We start from the raw sequence: 18,460 nt of genomic DNA, 5'->3' as shown, positions 1-18,460 counted from the left end.
AAGCAAAGAATTTTTGGAAAAGTAGTGGGAAACCTCTTTTTCTTTTAGTTGGAAGCAAATCTGCAGTTGGAATGGGGGGGGTGAAAGACATGACTCTTCCATAGGCCCACAGGTTTGTAATGGGCAGGAAAGTGGGTCAAAAGGACAAACAAATGCAAGGTTTGATTGGGTAGCTGTTTATTGGAAGGATATTCATAGCCATACATTGTATTGTGCTTATAGCATACATTGTATTGTGCTAAGCACCTAAGGATCATGTTTTGACAGCCAGTGTAATCAAACAGAAAACAGTGAGGGTCAAAACTTCCATCTGCCTGGTACTTCATATAATAACCTATGGAAAAACTGCCTAAACATGTAATGATGACAGGATGAAAAGCCTTATGTGCTAAGCATGTAGTGAAGTGCTTGCTGCAGATAAGGTTAGAATACTATACAATACAATCAGTAGTTGTAGTGGAAGTGTTACTAAAAGACATAAACAGAAACAAATTCATTGTGTACGCATATACTCTGTAAAGTTCATGTAGGCACTCCAAAAAACATGCTGAGCACTGTATTATAGGTAATAATTACTTTCTGACCAATTGCTCTAATGGTGCCTGCCTTTCTGCATAGGTAGCATGTTTCCCTTTCTGTTCAAATGATAAAGATGGAAGGTGGGGTTCTCCCTCAGAGCACTGTGGCAATTAAAACACCAGGTATGCCAAAACCTCTAAACCCAGGGCACACAGGCTTTTTTAATACAGTAGCTATTGTCCTATCAGAGAGAATCATGGAGATCAAAACACCTGTCTCTAGAAAGAAAAAACACAGTGCCATTAACAGACACTTGCACTGTCAGGTACATGTCATTAAAGAATGTGTGTAATGTATGAATTTTTCAATTTACAAACTCGAAAAATTTGAGTTTAAAAATATGGCTTGACTTTGCCTAGAACAACTTCCACTGACTTGTGTAGAAACTCGCAAGCTTTTAGATGGGGTTTTTGAGTTTTTTTGCACTTAACAAATACCAGACATTTGCGTATGAAACATACTTTTGCTCTTTTAGAGCAAAAAACTTAAATCATGAAAAAAAAATCAAATTTGAATGTTGATGACATTTAGGGGCCTATTTATTAAAGTATGACAGGTACGAAATACAAAAAAATCATATTTGATCATACTGTGCGTATTTTCTGCATCTTTTTCGTATTTTTCGCGACTTTTCATGAATTATCATATTTAATCCGAATTTTTCCAATTTCGTGATTCAAACTTGTACTTTAATGAATAGACCCCATAATGTTGATATTAAGAACCTATTATGGTTAAAAGCAATTAAAACCCAATCTCAATCACACACTAATAGTTTAAAGCTTTATTTTTTATGGTTTAAGTAGTATAAGTTGATATGTTTAGCTGATACAATTTGCAAATTATTTGTGTCACGTCAGTTTGTGTCTGGATATCATTGTTTCAAAGGGATACATGGAGACTGATAGACATTACAGTTTCAGTATGTACCTACAACTCTCAACAGGTATTATTCCTATCTTGTTTAGAAAATATAGAGAAGGTGATACATTTTATTGTCTAACTTAGTAGATCATAGAATATGAGTTTACAGGACTACATAGGTCCCTGCTTCAGGGAGGAGTCCTGAAAGCTTGCATTATATTATCTACCTCTATAGTTTCTGGTTTAGATATATGGCTAACATGGTACAACTGTCTACTCCTATATTACTGACACACTTGTTCCAAAATTACTTATTAAATCCTTTCTACTATATTGCATCTACATCTGTACAGATCCAACTGTTCATTGCACAGCTTATCTACGGGATGTATGTATATATATATATATATATATATATATATATCTTAACAAAGGAACAAAGGTCTTAGAAGGAGACCAAAACGTTGGCCTGATACATTTTTAAAATTACTAAAATAAAGAATCTTGATTTTTATTTTTAAAGGTTCCTGGAGTGCACCTGTTTTTTCCTGATTTTTTGGATAACCTTGCATAATCTGGTAGCACCCAGGTCATTCGGTCAGTTGGTGTGCTGAATACCTATGGATTGTATATATATATATATATATATATATATATATATATATAGGTTGTTGGCAAGCTGCACACCATGAGAAGAAACGATACCTGGGTGCCAGTGCTAGGAGCGTAGAGATGCAGAAATGGATTGACAGCACTCACAGGATTAATGTTCATAAATCAGTTGGAATTTAACACAAATGACCAGATGGATATGGAAAGTAGGCATATTGCATGCTCATATAATGTCTTTGTTTTTTTATATTTTTTGGTATGAAAAAGGCTGCAGTCTAGAGAGAGTATGCTATCTCTTAAATAATAAGTAAACCTTTTTTTTCTATCAGTAAAATTACTTTAAATAGCCTCCAGAATTACCTACCTTTGTCCCAGCATTCTGTCTGACCTGGTTCCTCAGTTAGACGTTAACCATTTCCTTTGCTTCCTTGTGCAGAGTGAAGCCCCACTCCCACTTCCTGTTCAGGTCTCTCATCAAAAAAAAAAACCGGCATGTGCAGAAGGCTCTCCACTCCGACAACAGGTTGTCGAATTGAAGAGAGAACTCAACAGGAAGTGGGGGCGGGGATTCACTCTGCACAAGGAAGCAAAGGAAATGGTTAACGTCTAACTGAGGAACCAGGTCAGACAGAATGCTGGGACAAAGGTAGGTAATTCTGGAGGCTGGTTAGAGTAATTTTACTGATAGAAAAAAAAAAAGGTTTACTTATTCTTTAAGGCAAAATAAAATGGGGAGATTTATGACTCACAAGGCAGGTGGATATACCTTATTTCCAGATACATTAGAATCTCTGCCTGTAAAACACTTAAAATGTGGTGATCCCAAATAGTAGCACAAAAATGCAGAAGAAAGCATTTCACTTTGTTTCTTACTGAAGAGAAGATTTCACACAGTCAGATTGCCACACCTGTCTTTGCCCTTAGTGCTGGTGGTGCTTGACAGAAGTGCATACAAAAGACTAAGGCTAATGCCAGACATGGTGTTTGGCGTCTATTTTGGACAAGCCAAAAATCACACCATACGCCTCCAACCTGTGCCTGCACCTGAATGAATAAAATGCGCTCGGGTGCAGGCACATGTAGCCAATATTCGTTGAAGATATGAAGTCTTGCGTTTTTTGGTCGATATCGGCTACATGTGCCTGCACCCAAACATATTTCATTCATTCGGGTGCAGGCACAGGGAGGAGGCGTATGGCACTATTTTCGGCAAGCGATTTTCGGCGTCTGGCATTAGCCTAAGGGTGTTGGTTGAATAGTAAGGAAAAAATCCCTTTGTGGCTTGTGTCTCCTGCCACTCTCTAAGCTGCAATCCTGAAAGTTGGGCACAGTAGCCGACAGGGTGGACAACACCTATGTGGCTCTCACCCACCATCCCTCATCAAAATGGCGCTAACACAATCAGCGCTGTATTCATGGATTTTTGGCATTATTTGACAAAGCACTAAATGAAACATATCAATTAAAATATATAATTGCAATTGAAATAGAATGGTGTTGGAAAGAATTCATATTCTTTCTTGTCTTACTGCAAGAGTAACAGAACACCTAGAAAACAAGAACTACTAAACATCACCCCTTGTAAATTACAGGGCTGCACTCCATTGTTCGTAAAAAATGGTTACTTTTAATAATAATGCTTTTATAATAATCTAGCACCCATACTTATTAAGCAGTATGTGCTGGAAAGGAAAGTTTATATCCACTGTTCTCCAGGAACCAGGAAGGCAGGAACTAGCAGCGTACTGAAATGTTTCAGACTCTGAACAGGCTGTTATTTGTGTCTAACATTTTCTCCTTTTTCCTTCCTGATAGATATGTTGGTCTTTCCACCCAGAGTAAAAGAATCTGCAGTCCCTTACCAAGAGCTTTAAAGATTTCTGCTGGTCACCCTTATTTATGCCACCTCTGTGTCGTTTTTACAGTCCTAGCCCACTCCTCTAACCCTCTCCCCACCCTGGGCATGAATACACTGTAAGGGGAGTGCCCACTACTGTATGATCTCCCTAAGGCGGACCTTGTCCTTCCTTACATGAACAGTAAGACAGATCTGAAAACAGCCCGTACAGCAGTTAAAGCCGGTAAGCATGCTTTTATACAATCTTTAACTCTTGCAGCTAATGGAAAGCAACATATCTTTAAAAGGAGCAATTGTTATTGAACTTTAGGACATAATACACACAGCATTGCAAATACAGTATAACTGCAGCTTGTACACCATAGAGATGGTAATTCTGCACTTAAACTTACAGTATACCTGGGGGAACCTAGGTGTTAGCGCATAAAGACAAATAGAAGATCCATCTTGGAGTTTTTGCTGCGGACCAACTTTATTAACCATAGTGCATAACAACACATAAAGGAAAGGCATTCATACTAAAATAGTTAGGAAATGCACATGTTTCTTTCTGAAACATGTAACAGTACATAAATACTGTAGATTCTGCAAAATGGGTGTAGGAAATTAAATGCAACAATAAAGAATAAATGGACAGGAAACTTTAAAGACAGCTTGATAAAGAGACTGTGTTATTTATCTGTACATGAGAGCTGATTCTCAAAATGCTGCAGTCACATACGTAGTAGAGTGCATGAATGTATCATTCTACAGCCCCTGGTTGACACTGTGAAAAAGAAGGAGTTATGTTCAGCAATGGAATGCAGACTAGGGTTAAAACTATCCAGACTAGGGTTAAGACCTATAGCCATTAGTGTCTGTGCAGCTTTGTGCCTGTAGTGAAAGTAAGTAAGATTTCTTCGCCACCAGTCATCCGTGCAGGCAGTGAGTGAGCATAATTCAGCTGTGTGAAACAGACAACAGTCAGCACCTGACACTGTGCATCCCACTTCCACAGCCTAAAACTTTAGAACTTTGTCCAGAGCCATATTACAGTAGTATTGACACTGTTCCTGCTTGGCCCTTCTGATTGATGCCAATGTGTCCACTGTAGTCACCTGCAGTTTTCTCCACAGCAGCTGACATCAAAGGAGACAGCAGCGTTGTTCCTTTAAGCTTGTTATAAATGACCAGATTTGGTCAGGAAGTTTGGTTGATTATTGATCATTGCCCTGACTGAATGTTTTATGTCAATTGGCAGAAAGGAAGAGCTGTTCTGATCGTTCAAGTGGTCTTTCCAAATGACCATAACAATACACACATATAGTCACTCGTATGGTATCTGTACATTTGACCATGTATGGCCACCTTTACACATTGGTATCAGTTTAAATGTATAGTGAAAGAATCAAACAGCACTTATTGTGTTTGTATACCTCTTTGTTTTCTAAAATGTGCATTTTTGAGTGTTCAGCACACTTTTTTTTAATTTATTGTATTTTGAAAACACACATATAGATGCAACATGTTATATCTAGGCTGATATTTGTGGGTACAACTAGGCAGAATAAAGTGCAATCAGTTTACTTAAACCTGCTGAAAAACAACTGTGTAAGAGCTATTAGACAAAATAATTCTTTTTTTTCATCACTTGCAACCATTTACAGCTAATGGCTGTGCAAGAGCTCAGCCCTTAGAAGGCTACCCACATATGTAATAAAAGTTTCCCCAGGTACAGCAACCCATAGCAACTAATAAGATTTTGCATTGAAACACTTAACCAGTAAATGTCACCTGCTGATTAGATCTGTAGCATGCTTAGCACCTTTTAATACATAGCCCAATATTACTTCAATGGCATTTGACAAAGGGGGCACAAATAAGATTCCTAAATCTATTACAGTAACTCTTCTTCATACAGGGTATGGGAACCTTAGGACTGTTGCCTTATTAAATGTATTGCCCTCACTCCAGCCAAATACCAGTGGGTGGGAAAAAAAAGATAAATGTGGCTTTTTGATAATGCAGCAATGATTTCTTCTTTCCCTTCCTTATTCCCCTATTAGTTAAATCAGAGAATATGAGAAACCCATTTTTTATTTGTAATCCTGAGATTCACATTCAAAATCAGAACCTCCATAAGTAAAGGTAAAAAAGTGTTTATTGTGCCAACAATACAAGCAACATTTTGGGCTCCAGATCTGAGAGGCTTGAGAAAGGGATGGAGCCTGAAGCGTTGCCTGTATTGTTGGCACAATAAACACTTTTTCACAAAACTCTGTGTGCTGCAGCATGTTGGATTTTATAGTAATATTTGACCCTTGGCAGTGGGCTTAGCAGTCAGCAGAAGTATCCATTTTGTCCTGATAAGTAAAACAAAATGCTTTTCTAAAGTACTAAAGTATCCAAAAGTACTTTATAAATATGCATGTGAAGGATACTATATAATAGTATGGTAGCATATAAGGCTTAGATTATAAAATCTATGGGTCAGGGACCTCCTTCTACTGTGTCTTTTAGCACATGGCACTTAATCTCTCAATCTCTCTCTATCTTTTCTACACAGTAGAACAACGCTGCATGTTTATCTATTGCTTTATAAATAAACTTATACATACTTATAAAATGAGCACTAATTTTAAAATCTGTGTTTGGGAATTCAGCTGCAGTGTTGTTAGACATATATGTGAAAATAGTACAGTGGGAAAACGCTTGTGTCCAGTTCATGGAATGAATCCTGGGCTGAGTTATTCCTAGCTGTGTGGTGCAGGTATCAGATGTCTTTTAGGACCCAACAATGAGCTTGAGCAAATAACAACGCATGCGCATGAGCCTTCTTTCCCCAGTTAGCTTGCTTTTGGCAGGACAGAGCACAGCTGAGAACTCTGAAAAACTCTGAGGGCTTCTGTTCTATAGGAAGCACAGAAGTAAGACTCTCCACAGTCCATGCCACAAATGGAACAGATTTGTTAGCTCCTGTGAAAAGATTTGCCTGTCCTGGATATGCTTCCATCTCTCTACAGCTAGACACATGACTACAGTATAATGTAAGTCACACTACCACACATATATTTGTGCAGTAAAAGTAGATTTAGAACAATAAGAGGCAAAGTGACAGAAACATTGGCAAAGTTTTAGAGAGAATTAGAAGCCTGGCTGCAGGCAGTGTTGATTGGTTACATGGTTACACAGTGCTATGTGCTCTGTTCACTAGCAGGACTGTAGCGCTACTGAGTTATGGTCACCCTGCCTGCACTGATTCTGCTTTCATTCTGACACACAGCTGCACAGACACTAATGGCTCCAGGTCACAGCCCCCGCTGGGGAATCTCCTGCATTCCATTGCTGTACACAATCCATCCTTTCTCACATTCCCAAGCAGGGGCTGCAGAACCCTATACACTCAAACACTACTATGTGAGAGCAGCACACTGAGGATCTGCACTCACACACAGGTACTGTCTAAATAGATAGGCCTTGAGCATCAACAGGGTGTTTGTTGTCCATTCATTCTACAGTACAATAAATTAAGCAATGTAATCAAATCAGCTTTGTATCATATGACATATATTTCTGTTCTGTTGTTGTACTCTATCATTCTGACACTCACATTTATGTATTTATAGTAAATGATTCAAGGGCTTATACTTTATTCCTATTCACTATCTATAATCTTGTTTCTCCATGGCACAAGAAACACCCCTATGGACTTGCTTATCATAGATCTCTATGTGGTTATGTAGATTACTCCAGGTTCACTGTATGCTTGCTGGCTCTTACTGTCCTGATGTACATGTAATGCTGTGTAATCTTGTAATGCTATGTAATGTCACTGGATTTTTATAGAGCATTTAACCCCTTTCTGTTTATTTTCTGCAAATGTTTAGAGATTGTTTGATATTTTTGCAGTTCTTGTAATACGGTTGTTTGTTGTGTTGTTTGATTTAGCACTATTCAATCTTTCCATGTGAAGATTACTCTGACCACAACTGTCAGTGTCCAGTTGTATATACAACTGGACACATTTCTTGGGCTTATTACAATTTCTCCCATGGTATTTTACCCTGTTAAAAATCTAGGGTGCCAGTTTTCTCTATAATGTAACATTCGATGCAATAATAGGATACAGGTATAAGCAATGTTTTATTTTATGAAGTTACTATTGATTAAACACCCCTACTGTTCAGAGTGAGAAGTATAAAAGATTAGTGAATTGATTGTTGTGCAAACTTATTTCATATTAAGAAAGTAGGCCAATCACTTCTGTTATTACTATGGAGTCTGCTTCTTTTTTTCAATATGGAGCAAGCACTTTGCAATGAAGTAGCACCAGCTCTGATTTTGTATGAACTAGGACATGTATAACAAGGCTTTCTGTTGCACTAGAAGAGATTGGCTTGACAGGTGGCTATAAAAGCTATACCTTTCTGTGTAAAATAATATGTATCTTTAGGGAACAGAGAAAAATAGATGCAGCGGATGAAAGAATAGCCTCTGTGCATTCAGTGCCTACTGACAGTTATTGATGCTGTATAGAAGAAATGTAGTATTTCATTACATTTACCCTGCAGAAATGGATCTTACTGTGGCATATGATTGTTTTTTTCTACTTTTTTTAAACTAAAGATACAAAGAAAACTACGGCAAAGAGAGCCATAGTAAAAACACTTTTATCAAGGCTTAATATTCAGAAATACATTGAATAGATATTGCTATTGTTTTTTTCATTTTGTTTTATATATTACAAAAAGATAACCTCTGTCTAGGTATTGCTTCTACTTAACTCTTTGCAAGCTGATGTCTTTCTGTTTTCCTCATGTAAAGTGATTTGGATTTCTCATGGACTTCTGAGAGGATGAAGTGGTGAAACGATGGGGCTGTCTTTGTCAGGATTGCATAATGGCCAGAGAGGACTCTGTGAAGTGCCTTCGCTGTCTGCTCTATGCCCTCAATTTGCTTTTCTGGGTGAGTCAAGAACACCAGGCAGTTCCAGTCTGTCAAACAGGTGGAAATGCTTGGGTTCAGGTTACATCTGGCCAACAGAAGGTACCAAAGGGCTTTGCTAAGCATGAATTCATTTACCAGGATTACTGTGTATTTTGCAAACATCTAAGGGTTGTCTTCTGATTATTCCTTTGATCAACATATACTACAGCCTCCCTGTACTGGCACCATTGCCAGTTGTTTTTTTCAAAGAGAAAGGGGGAGAGGAGTGGAATAGATGGAATTGAAGAAGCAATGTTTTATTTTATTCACTTTGTAAATTACTTTCGTAAACTGTTTTATGGTTTGGATTCTTTACTGTGTTACAATTATATACAATATATGTACATTTATGTATCACTGCAAGTATTTACATTGATGTTCAAATAATGCAGTTTTTCTTGTTAGTACTACTGTCAGGACCAGGCTTTGGGGTGTTTAAAGGAACAGTAACACCAAAAAATGAAAGAGCTTTAAAGTAATAAAAATTTAATGCACTGTTGCCCTGCCCTGGTAAAACTGGTGTCTTTGCTACAGTAACACTACTATAATTTATATAATAAGCTGCAGTGTAGCCACGGGGGAAGCCATTCAAGCTGGAAAAAAGAGAAAAGGCACAGGTTACATAGCAGATAACAGATAAGTTCTGTAGAATACAATAGTGCTTTATCTGTTATCTGCTATGTGCCTGTGCCTTTTCTCCTTTGAATGGCTGCCTCCATGGCTACATAGCAGCTTATTTATATAAATTATAGTAGACTTTCTGAAGTAAACACACAACTTTTACCAGTGCAGGGCAGCAGCACATTATATTTTAGTTACTTTTATACACTTTAATTTTTTGGTGTTACTGTTCCTTTAAGTTGTATTACTGTACAGGGTGCCACATGGCCGGTATACACAAAAGGCACTACTTTTTTTCTGCATGTACAAATCTCTTAAATAACCTGCCATCTTTCTGCTTTTCTTAATAGAGCGTAACCTATTAATGACATTTTGGAACAGCAGTATATTCCTTTTTCAAATCAGTTAAAAATATAAATGTTTAGTACTCAAATATATAAATCTTCACAGACACTCCCCTACTCAAACCCCACCCATTACTGTGATTAACCCTTACTTATGCCTATACAAAAAGCATGATAATGAAAAAAAAGTATTCAGAACCAGGGGGAACAAAAATTGCAATGTGCTATTCCAATAGGATTACACAAGGCTATAACTTAGCAATAGTTCATAGAAGAAGTGAATCATCAGCCCTATATCTGAATAAAAATCTAATTAAACACATTGCTTTTGTTACCCATGAAATGCTGATGCTTCCTTAAAAACAGACTGTAGCACTCTCAACCCTTTGGTGAGTCACAGTATATATATACATATACAGGTATAGGACCCATTATCCAGAATGCTCGGGACCAAGGGTATTCCGGATAAGGGGTCTTTCCGTAATTTGGATCTCCATACCTTAAGTCTACTAAAAAATTAATAAAACATTAATTAAACCCAATAGGATTGTTTTGCATCCAGTAAGGATTATTTATATCTTAGTTGGGATCAATTACAAGGTTCTGTTTTATTTCTACATAAAAAAAGGAAATCAGTTTTAAAATTCTGAATTATTTGCTTATAATGGAGTCTATGGGAGACGGGCTTTCCGTAATTCGGAGCTTTCTGGATAAGGGGTTTCCGGATAAGGGGTCCGATACCTGTATATGTATCTTTTCTTTGTTGGGGGCATGAAGAAACCGCCTGTGGTTTTTGGGTTATTATAAAGCTGACCAACATTGTTTCACACACTGCCCACACTGCACATGTCTGCCCAAGACACCTGCCCTCCTTATGGATGGGCCAGATGTGGATATCAGTGTAGGAAAATCAGGAGACGGCTTCAGACTGCCCAGTATAAGTAAGGATTGAGGAATGATGCCCAGCTACTATTACAAATGGAAGAGGCTTCACAACTAGGTCAAGTTTTTATCATGATTACCTTCAGTTATTCAGACATTGACTGGAGTAATGGGTTGGCCAAGTCAGTAAAAGCTGTAAATACGCTAAATGACAACTTTTTATTTCAGGTAGTTCAGTAACCAACTACGAAAGACTCTCTTTTTTAGATTTGATAATAGCTAACAGTGTCTCCCATTCGGCCTCCACCTCCTCTCCTCAGCCTCTCTCAGATGGGGTACCTCAAGGGGTTCTTGGGCCCCTTCTATTTTCAATCTACACCACTGATCTGGGTCAACTAATCAGCTCTTTTGGATTTCACTATCATTTATATGCAGTTGATACCCAAATCTACCTCTCCTCGCCAGACCTGCCCTCACTCCTAGCTCATGTCTCCGACTGTCTAACTGCAATTTCTGCATTCATGTCCTCTTGTTACCTAAAAATCAACATGGACAAAATTGAGCTGGTCATCTTCCCACATTACAACTCTGTTTCCCTGCATGACATCACTGTCTGCATCGAAAATATTAATATAACCCCAATTCCACAAGCTCGCTGTCTAGGGGTCACATTTGACTCTGCTCTCTCTTTCATTCCCCACATTCAAGTATTCTCTGAATCCTGTCGATTTCACCTCAAAAAAATTGCACGCATTCGACCTTTCCTCACTTATGAGACTGCCAAAATTCTCATCCACGCCCTTGTCATATCTCGCTTAGACTACTGCAACTCACTGCTCTGTGGGCTTCCCCTGTCTAAACTGACCCCACTCCAATCCATCATGAACCGTGCCGCCAGACTCATACACCTCTCCTCCTGCTCCACAAGTGCCGCCCCTCTCTGCCAATCCTTGCCCTGGCTACCTGTCACATACAGGATTCAGTTCAAGATTCTTGTACTCACATACAAAATACTCACTGGTGCCGCACCACTCTATTTAACCACCTTAATCCCCAAGTACACCCCACAGACGTAACCTTGGCTCTATACATGGCCTCCTTCTCTCCTCCTCACTCATCAACCTCCTCTCACTCTCGTATCCAGGACTTTTCACACGCTGCACCCATCCTCTGGAACGCTCTTCCTCATACGAATTTTTCGTTACCAATACGATTTTTGCGTAAAAACGCGAGTTTTTCGTATCCATTACAAAAGTTGCGTAAAAAGTTGCGCATTTTGCGTAGCGTTAAAACTTACGCGAAAAGTTGCGCATTTTTCGTAGCGTTAAGTTTTAACGCTACGAAAAATGCGCAACTTTTCGCGTAAGTTTTAACGCTACGCAAAATGCGCAACTTTTTACGCAACTTTTGTAATGGATACGAAAAACTCGCGTTTTTACGCAAAAATCGTATTGGTAACGAAAAATTCGTACAGAATCCGAAAAAATCGCAAAACATACGAAAAAGTCGCAAAATGTTCGTTTTCAAGTCGGAACTTTTCCAATTCGGGTCGGATTCGTGGGTTAGTAAATCAGCCCCTTATTGTCACTTTAGAGACCAACATGAACGCCATGCTAGTTACCCTGACCTTATGTCTCAGCCACCGTCCCATTTAGAATGTAAGCTCTTGCAGGCAGGGCCCTCCCCTAATGTCTCTGATCTTCATCCAAATGTAACTGTAAACCATTTTTGTGAATCGTTTACATGTACATGTTGACTGTTCTGTCTTTTGTACCCCTTTATTCTGTAAAGCACTTGAGATAAATTGCAGGGATTACGCTATAAAAACATGTTTTTAAGGCATTCAAGTTAGTTGGAACAGCAGAAACTTTTATCAGGTACAATGAGGTCAATGAAGCTTGCAAAAAAGCAAGCCAAGTTGATTAATAAAAGTAGATAAAGAGCAAAGCTTATATCTGTTATTTTTTGTCTGTCTACCAGCTAATTAGAACCAGCTTATTAAGGTTTAATTTTTAACAGACCCAATTCTAATAATAAAACTATTAATGCATGGGTCACAAGAAATTTAAAATACATAGGAATTTGTAAAGGTAAACAAAGGTCCGGGACCGGATGGTATTCATCCCAGGGTAATAAAGAAGCTTAGTTTTATGATTGCCAAAACTCTTCACTTAATTTTTTAGGATTTTTTGAGGTCTGTCATTGTACTGTGAGCCACTGGTGTTCTGCCACTATTTAAAAAAGGGACCACATTTTTAGCTTAAAAACTATAGACATGTTAGTCTGACATCAATGGTAGGAAAGGTTCAGAAGGGGTAAAATACTTGAATGCATTGAAAATCATAATACTGGGAGTTTGTTGCAGCATGGTTTTATGCATAATAAATCTTGCCAGACTAATGTAATTGCCTTCTATATGAAGGTGAGCGGGAACCTTGACTCTGGAATGGCAGTGGATGTGATCTGCTTAGACATTACTAAAGCTTTTGTTACTGTACCACACAGAAGGTTAGTGGTTAAATTAAGAAATATTGGTCTGGAACATAATATTTGTACGTGGATAGAGAACTGGCTAAAAGATAGATTATAAAGAGTGGTGGTAAAAGGAGCATTTTCTAATTGGACAAGTTTTGTTAGTGGAGTACTGTAGAGGTCTGTCCTTAGCCCTTTGCTTTTTAACTCAATCAATGACCTGGAGGTGGGCAGTGAAACTATTGTCTATATCTTTGCTGATGATATTAAATTGTGCAAAATGATAAATTCCATGCAGGATGCTGCCACTTTGCAAAGCAATTTGATCGGAAAACTGGGCAGCAAATTGGCAAATTAGGAGTAGTGTTGATAAGCACTTTGGTAGAAATAACATAAGTGTGAGTTATACAGTAAATGTCTTGGGCGTGTTCTTAATTGAAAAGGATCTGGGTAATTTTTGGATAACTAGTTATATAATTCTAGGCTGTGTCATTTAGTGGCTACTAAACAAATATAGTACTGTCTTGCATAAAAAAGGGCATTAATACAGGGGATGAAAATATAATCTTGCTTCTTTGTTGGTCCCTAGGAAGGCATCACCTTGAGTATGCGGTGCAGTTTTGTTTTGCACTCGTTAAGAAGAATATTAATGAGCTGGGGAGAGTGCAGATGCAACTATAGTGGTAAAACGTATAGTGGATTCGAACTATCGAGTGTAGAATGTCAAGGTTTGGGTTGTTTTCTCTGGAGAAAAGGCACTTTCAAAGGGACATGATTACTCTTTACAAGTACATTATAGATATACAGTAGAGTGGAAGATATTTTTTCCCCACAGAAAAATTAAAAGAACGGAACTTTCAAAGTAGCGTAAATGGATTTTCATAGTGAGGGCAGTGAGGTTGTACAGTGCCCTGCCAGGTGATGTTGTGATAGCGGATTCTATTACTTTAAGTAAGGCTTGGATGATTTCTTGAATAGCTTATATTTATAGTTTATATATACACTTTTGTGGATAATGCATGCATCTAAATGTGTAATTGTGTGTTCCTTTGCTTCTCAGTTAAATTTCTCATTGACACTGAGTGCAGTACAGTTGGAATCTTTTATGTATGCAGAGAAAAAGATGAACTGCTAACAAGTGATGTTTTCTTTATTTCTGCCTTGTAGGTAAGCAAGGCTGCAAGATACTGAAAACAAGTTGAACTTGATTGACAGTTGTATTTTTCTAAATTAACTTTGTAACTCCGCAAATCCTTCAAGACTAGATTTGATAGACAAGACCTTTAAAATTCCTGTGTAAAAGTCTGTCATGTGGACTGGCCACATGCTTTGGGGCTGACCCCTAGTTATACACTGCCACTTAGAAACATTGTAACTGCTTCCCTCCTACCCAAATTACAATCAATACAAATTATAAAATATAACACTGTACCACTGTGGCGGAGGGGGGGGGGGGGAAGGGAACTGCTTACACAGTACGTTTATTAATTTTTTTATCTGCTGTATTCTCTTTACTTTGGAAACAAAATGAGCATTTCTGAACCTTACCTCCCTCTGGAAAATATAAATGGAATACATAAAAATAGAATGAAATGTTGAACATGGTTGTACAATGCATCCATCATGCTTATTTGGCAGCTGTGAGCTTATTTCCTGGAAGCGTATGACCAAAATCATTGGGTTTTTGTCAGTGTTCTCTAGGAACAATAAAGGTCATTCTCCATGTCTAAAAGACTGGCAGCAGAAACATTTATCAGCAATAAAACATTTTTGTTGGAAAAAAAATCGGTAATTTTTAGGCTGCAAAAAATGGAATATTACAAACAGTTTACCATTTATAAAAGAAAGAAATAAGGTAAATAATTGCATATACCTCTGTTACAAACTAAGATAAAAGCCCAATATATAGGCGAATGCATGCTGCCATTTATACAATTCATTTTAAGTAGACCACAGATCCAAAAGAACAGATTTCTTAATAATCTGGCCACACACCCATATGGCTATCTTTTATAGAAAAGATTATTCAGGCTAAGTAACCAGTTACATAAAAAAGTATCTTTTGGTTACAGATAATCAATTCAAGTCATTCAGAATTGTGCATATCATACCAAATGAGTTACAGGTACATCCAAGTGCTGATTGGTCCCCAGACTTCGCCCTTCTTATACATTTTTTGTGCCACTGGGAATGAGAAAATCTTCCAGCTTTACTCATCCCCTAACTTGCATATCAATCAAAGACGCAAGTTAAAGAGTGGCAGGAGGTGTAAAATGTGGATTAGTTGTCATGGCAACTATTTATTAAATATATAATTAGATTACTAGTTCATAGAAAATATTACCATATTATTTTTATTATACACTATTTACATGACACCAACAAATTCCACTTGTCCGTTTATGTTTTTGGAGTGAGGAAGAAAATCATAATAGCTAAAGGTACTGCGCAATCACGTGAATATACGAATTTCATGCAGGTAGATCCTGGCTGATATTGAACCTGAGCCCCTGGAAACTTTAAGGCAGTATGCTAACCATTGATCAACTATGAATAGCAGCATACTTTTATTGTTAGTTGCACCAGAGCTATTATATTTAGAATTTATGCCAATAGGCTTATATTAAACACCACATCACAATATGTGTTTAATTTTGTGCCAGATTTTGCAGTTTGCTATTAAATTTACTTTACATATTAATAAATATTCTCAATTTACCACACCAGGAAATTATTCTTCTAGTGTTTCAACATGCTTTGTTAAACAAAATCTGCTGTGTTAATCCCCTGATAATACAATTTCATTTTAAGCAGTTTTAAAGGAATAGCAAGTGCCTTCTAATTATAAACATGTAAGAATTGTCAACATAAAATGTCATACAGGCATCTGTATTGTAATTCAGGGGTTGCTAAATTGCCCTGTAAAATACAAGGGAAATCCACATCAGCTTGTGCTGTTAAAATGATGTTGGGAACTGGGAATTTAAAATTAAATATTGTTCCCAAACTCTATCATTGACATTGTATCTCCACCTTATTGAATAAAGGGCTTTCAAAGGATGAATCTTTCTTGCCCCTTGAGCATTTCATTTAAAAGCATATTACAGATAACACCCATGCAGCATATATCAGTATCAATTGTTAGAGTGTTTTGTAGATTTAATATGTGTACAGTTTTAGGGCTGTGACAGACAGGGAGATTAGTCTCCGTGCAACAAATCTCCCTTGTCGCAGGCGACTAATCTCCCCGAAATGCCATCCCACCGGCTAGAATGTAAATCACAGGTGGGATGGCATACACGGCGCCGAAAACGCCAAAGTTTCCTCTCAAGGCGATTTTGGCAAATCGTTGCGTATGTATCCCACCGGCGATTTACATTCTAACCGTTGGGATGGCATTTCAGGGAGATTAGTTGCCCGTGACAAGGGAGATTTGTTGTGCGACGACTAATCTCCCCGTCTGTCACAGCCCTTAATGGGGTGATGTGGCAACCTCTTGGCACATTGCTATGAACAGTTTCTGATAACTAAATGTATGTATGTATGTATAACTTTATTTATAAAGCGCCACAAGGGTACGCAGCGCTGTACAGTCTTACAGAATACAAAATTACACACACGGAGGATGAGTGATATAATAAATAAATACAATAAATACATATATGTATATATATATATATATATATATATATATATATATATATATATATATATATATACATATATATATATAAGTGCCATGTGGTATGAGACACAGTAGGAAGGAGGTCCCTGCCCCGTAGAGCTTACAATCTGAGTGGTTGGGTAACATACAGGCACAAACTGGAAGGTAAGAGTGCACCAGGTATGGGCATTTGCCCTTAAGCGCAGGACTGGGCAAAATAATGTCTTAGTGCTCCAGAAGGTAACAGCTGAGTTTTTTCTTAAAGAGAGTTAGTGAGTGTTCCCTACGGAGGGATTCAGGGATAGAGTTCCAGAGGTAAGGAGCAGCGAGATAGAAAGGTTTAAGACGAGAGAGCGCTGTGGGTGTGGATGTTGTAAAGCAGGGATCCCCAACCTTTCTTACTCGTGAGCCACAGTCAAATGTAAAAAGACTTGGAGAGCAACACAAGCATCATAACAGTTCATGGAGGTGCCAAATAAGGGCTGTGATTGGCTATTAGGGGCCTCTATGCACCCTATCAGCTTACAGGGACTTTATTTGGTAGGAAATCTTGTTTTTATTCAACCAAAACTTGCCCCCAAGTCAGGAATTCAAAAATAACTTCCTGGTTTGGGGGCACTGAGAGCAACATCCAAGGGGTTGGGGAGCAACATGTTGCCCCTGAGCCACTGGTTGGGGATCACTGGTGTAAAGAGACGGAGGCTCTGAGAGGAGCGGAGGAGACGACCAGGAACATGTAGGGAGACCAGTGAAGAAATGTAGTGAGGAGCAGAGGAGTGAAGGGCTTTGAATGTCAGCAGAAGGATTTTGTAAGCTATCCTTTGCTTGACAGGCAGCCATGCTAGAGAGCTTACATAGGGCTGAACAGGTTCCCTCTTAGGAGAGAGCAGGATGATTGTGGCAGCAGAGTTTAAGATTGATTGCAGGGGAGAGAGGTGGGAGTCTGGGAGGCCGGTTAGTAGGAGATTGCAGTAATCTAAGCGGGAAAGGATAAGGGCATAGATTAGTGTTTTAGCTGTTGCTTGTGAAAGAAAGGGACGTATCTTGGCAATATTGCAGAGGAAAAAGCGGCAGGTTTTGGCAGTGTTATTAATATGATTAGAGAAGGAGAGAGACTGGTCAAAGATAACCCCAAGGCAGCGTGCAGAATTTACAGGGTTGATGGTCATGCCATCAATAGTAATGGTGAAAGGAGGAGGAGGGCCAGGTTTGGGCGGGAAGACCATGAGCTCTGTTTTAGCTAGGTTAAGTTTGAGCTGGCGTCGGTTCATCCAGGAGGAGATAGCCAGGAGGCAGTTACCAATCTGGGTTTGAACATCAGTGGTTAGTGCAGGGGTGTCTAAAAATATCTGGATGTCATCTGCATATAAGTGGTATTTAAGACCAAAAGAAGAAATAAGGTCTCCTAGAGAGAGAGTGTACAGGGAGAACAGCAAAGGACCAAGCACAGAGCCCTGAGGGACCCCCACACTAAGCGGAACCGGGGTAGAGGATTTGTTAGTAAGAGCGACAGAGAAGGAGCGGTTAGAGAGATAGGAAGAGAACCAGGATGCTGCTTGATCCCGGATACCCAGAGAATAGAGAATGTGCATAAGAATA

General features: G+C 38.5%; 1 protein-coding gene across 4 annotated transcripts in view; it reads left to right on the top strand.

The window, feature by feature from the left end:
- The first annotated feature begins 3,469 nt into the window (after positions 1-3,469).
- tspan12 (tetraspanin 12) overlaps positions 3,470-18,460 on the top strand; it is a 76,300-nt gene continuing 61,309 nt past the window's right edge. The window contains exons 1-3 of one of the 4 annotated variants that reach the window (XM_031898979.1): positions 3,470-4,136; positions 7,176-7,347; positions 8,717-8,857. In XM_031898979.1, coding sequence (XP_031754839.1) covers positions 8,792-8,857 — 66 coding nt within the window. In that variant the 5' untranslated portion in view covers positions 3,470-4,136; positions 7,176-7,347; positions 8,717-8,791. Of the gene's footprint in view, positions 4,137-5,961; positions 6,940-7,175; positions 7,348-8,716; positions 8,858-18,460 lie in introns of those variants that run through there. The other 3 variants (XM_031898978.1, XM_004912984.4, XM_031898980.1) reach the window with 3 other exon arrangements.

The sequence above is a fragment of the Xenopus tropicalis genome, chromosome 3 (genome assembly GCF_000004195.4).
Source record: "Xenopus tropicalis strain Nigerian chromosome 3, UCB_Xtro_10.0, whole genome shotgun sequence".
NCBI classification, from domain to species: Eukaryota; Metazoa; Chordata; class Amphibia; order Anura; family Pipidae; genus Xenopus; species Xenopus tropicalis.
This window is presented reverse-complemented; position numbering and strand designations above follow the sequence as displayed.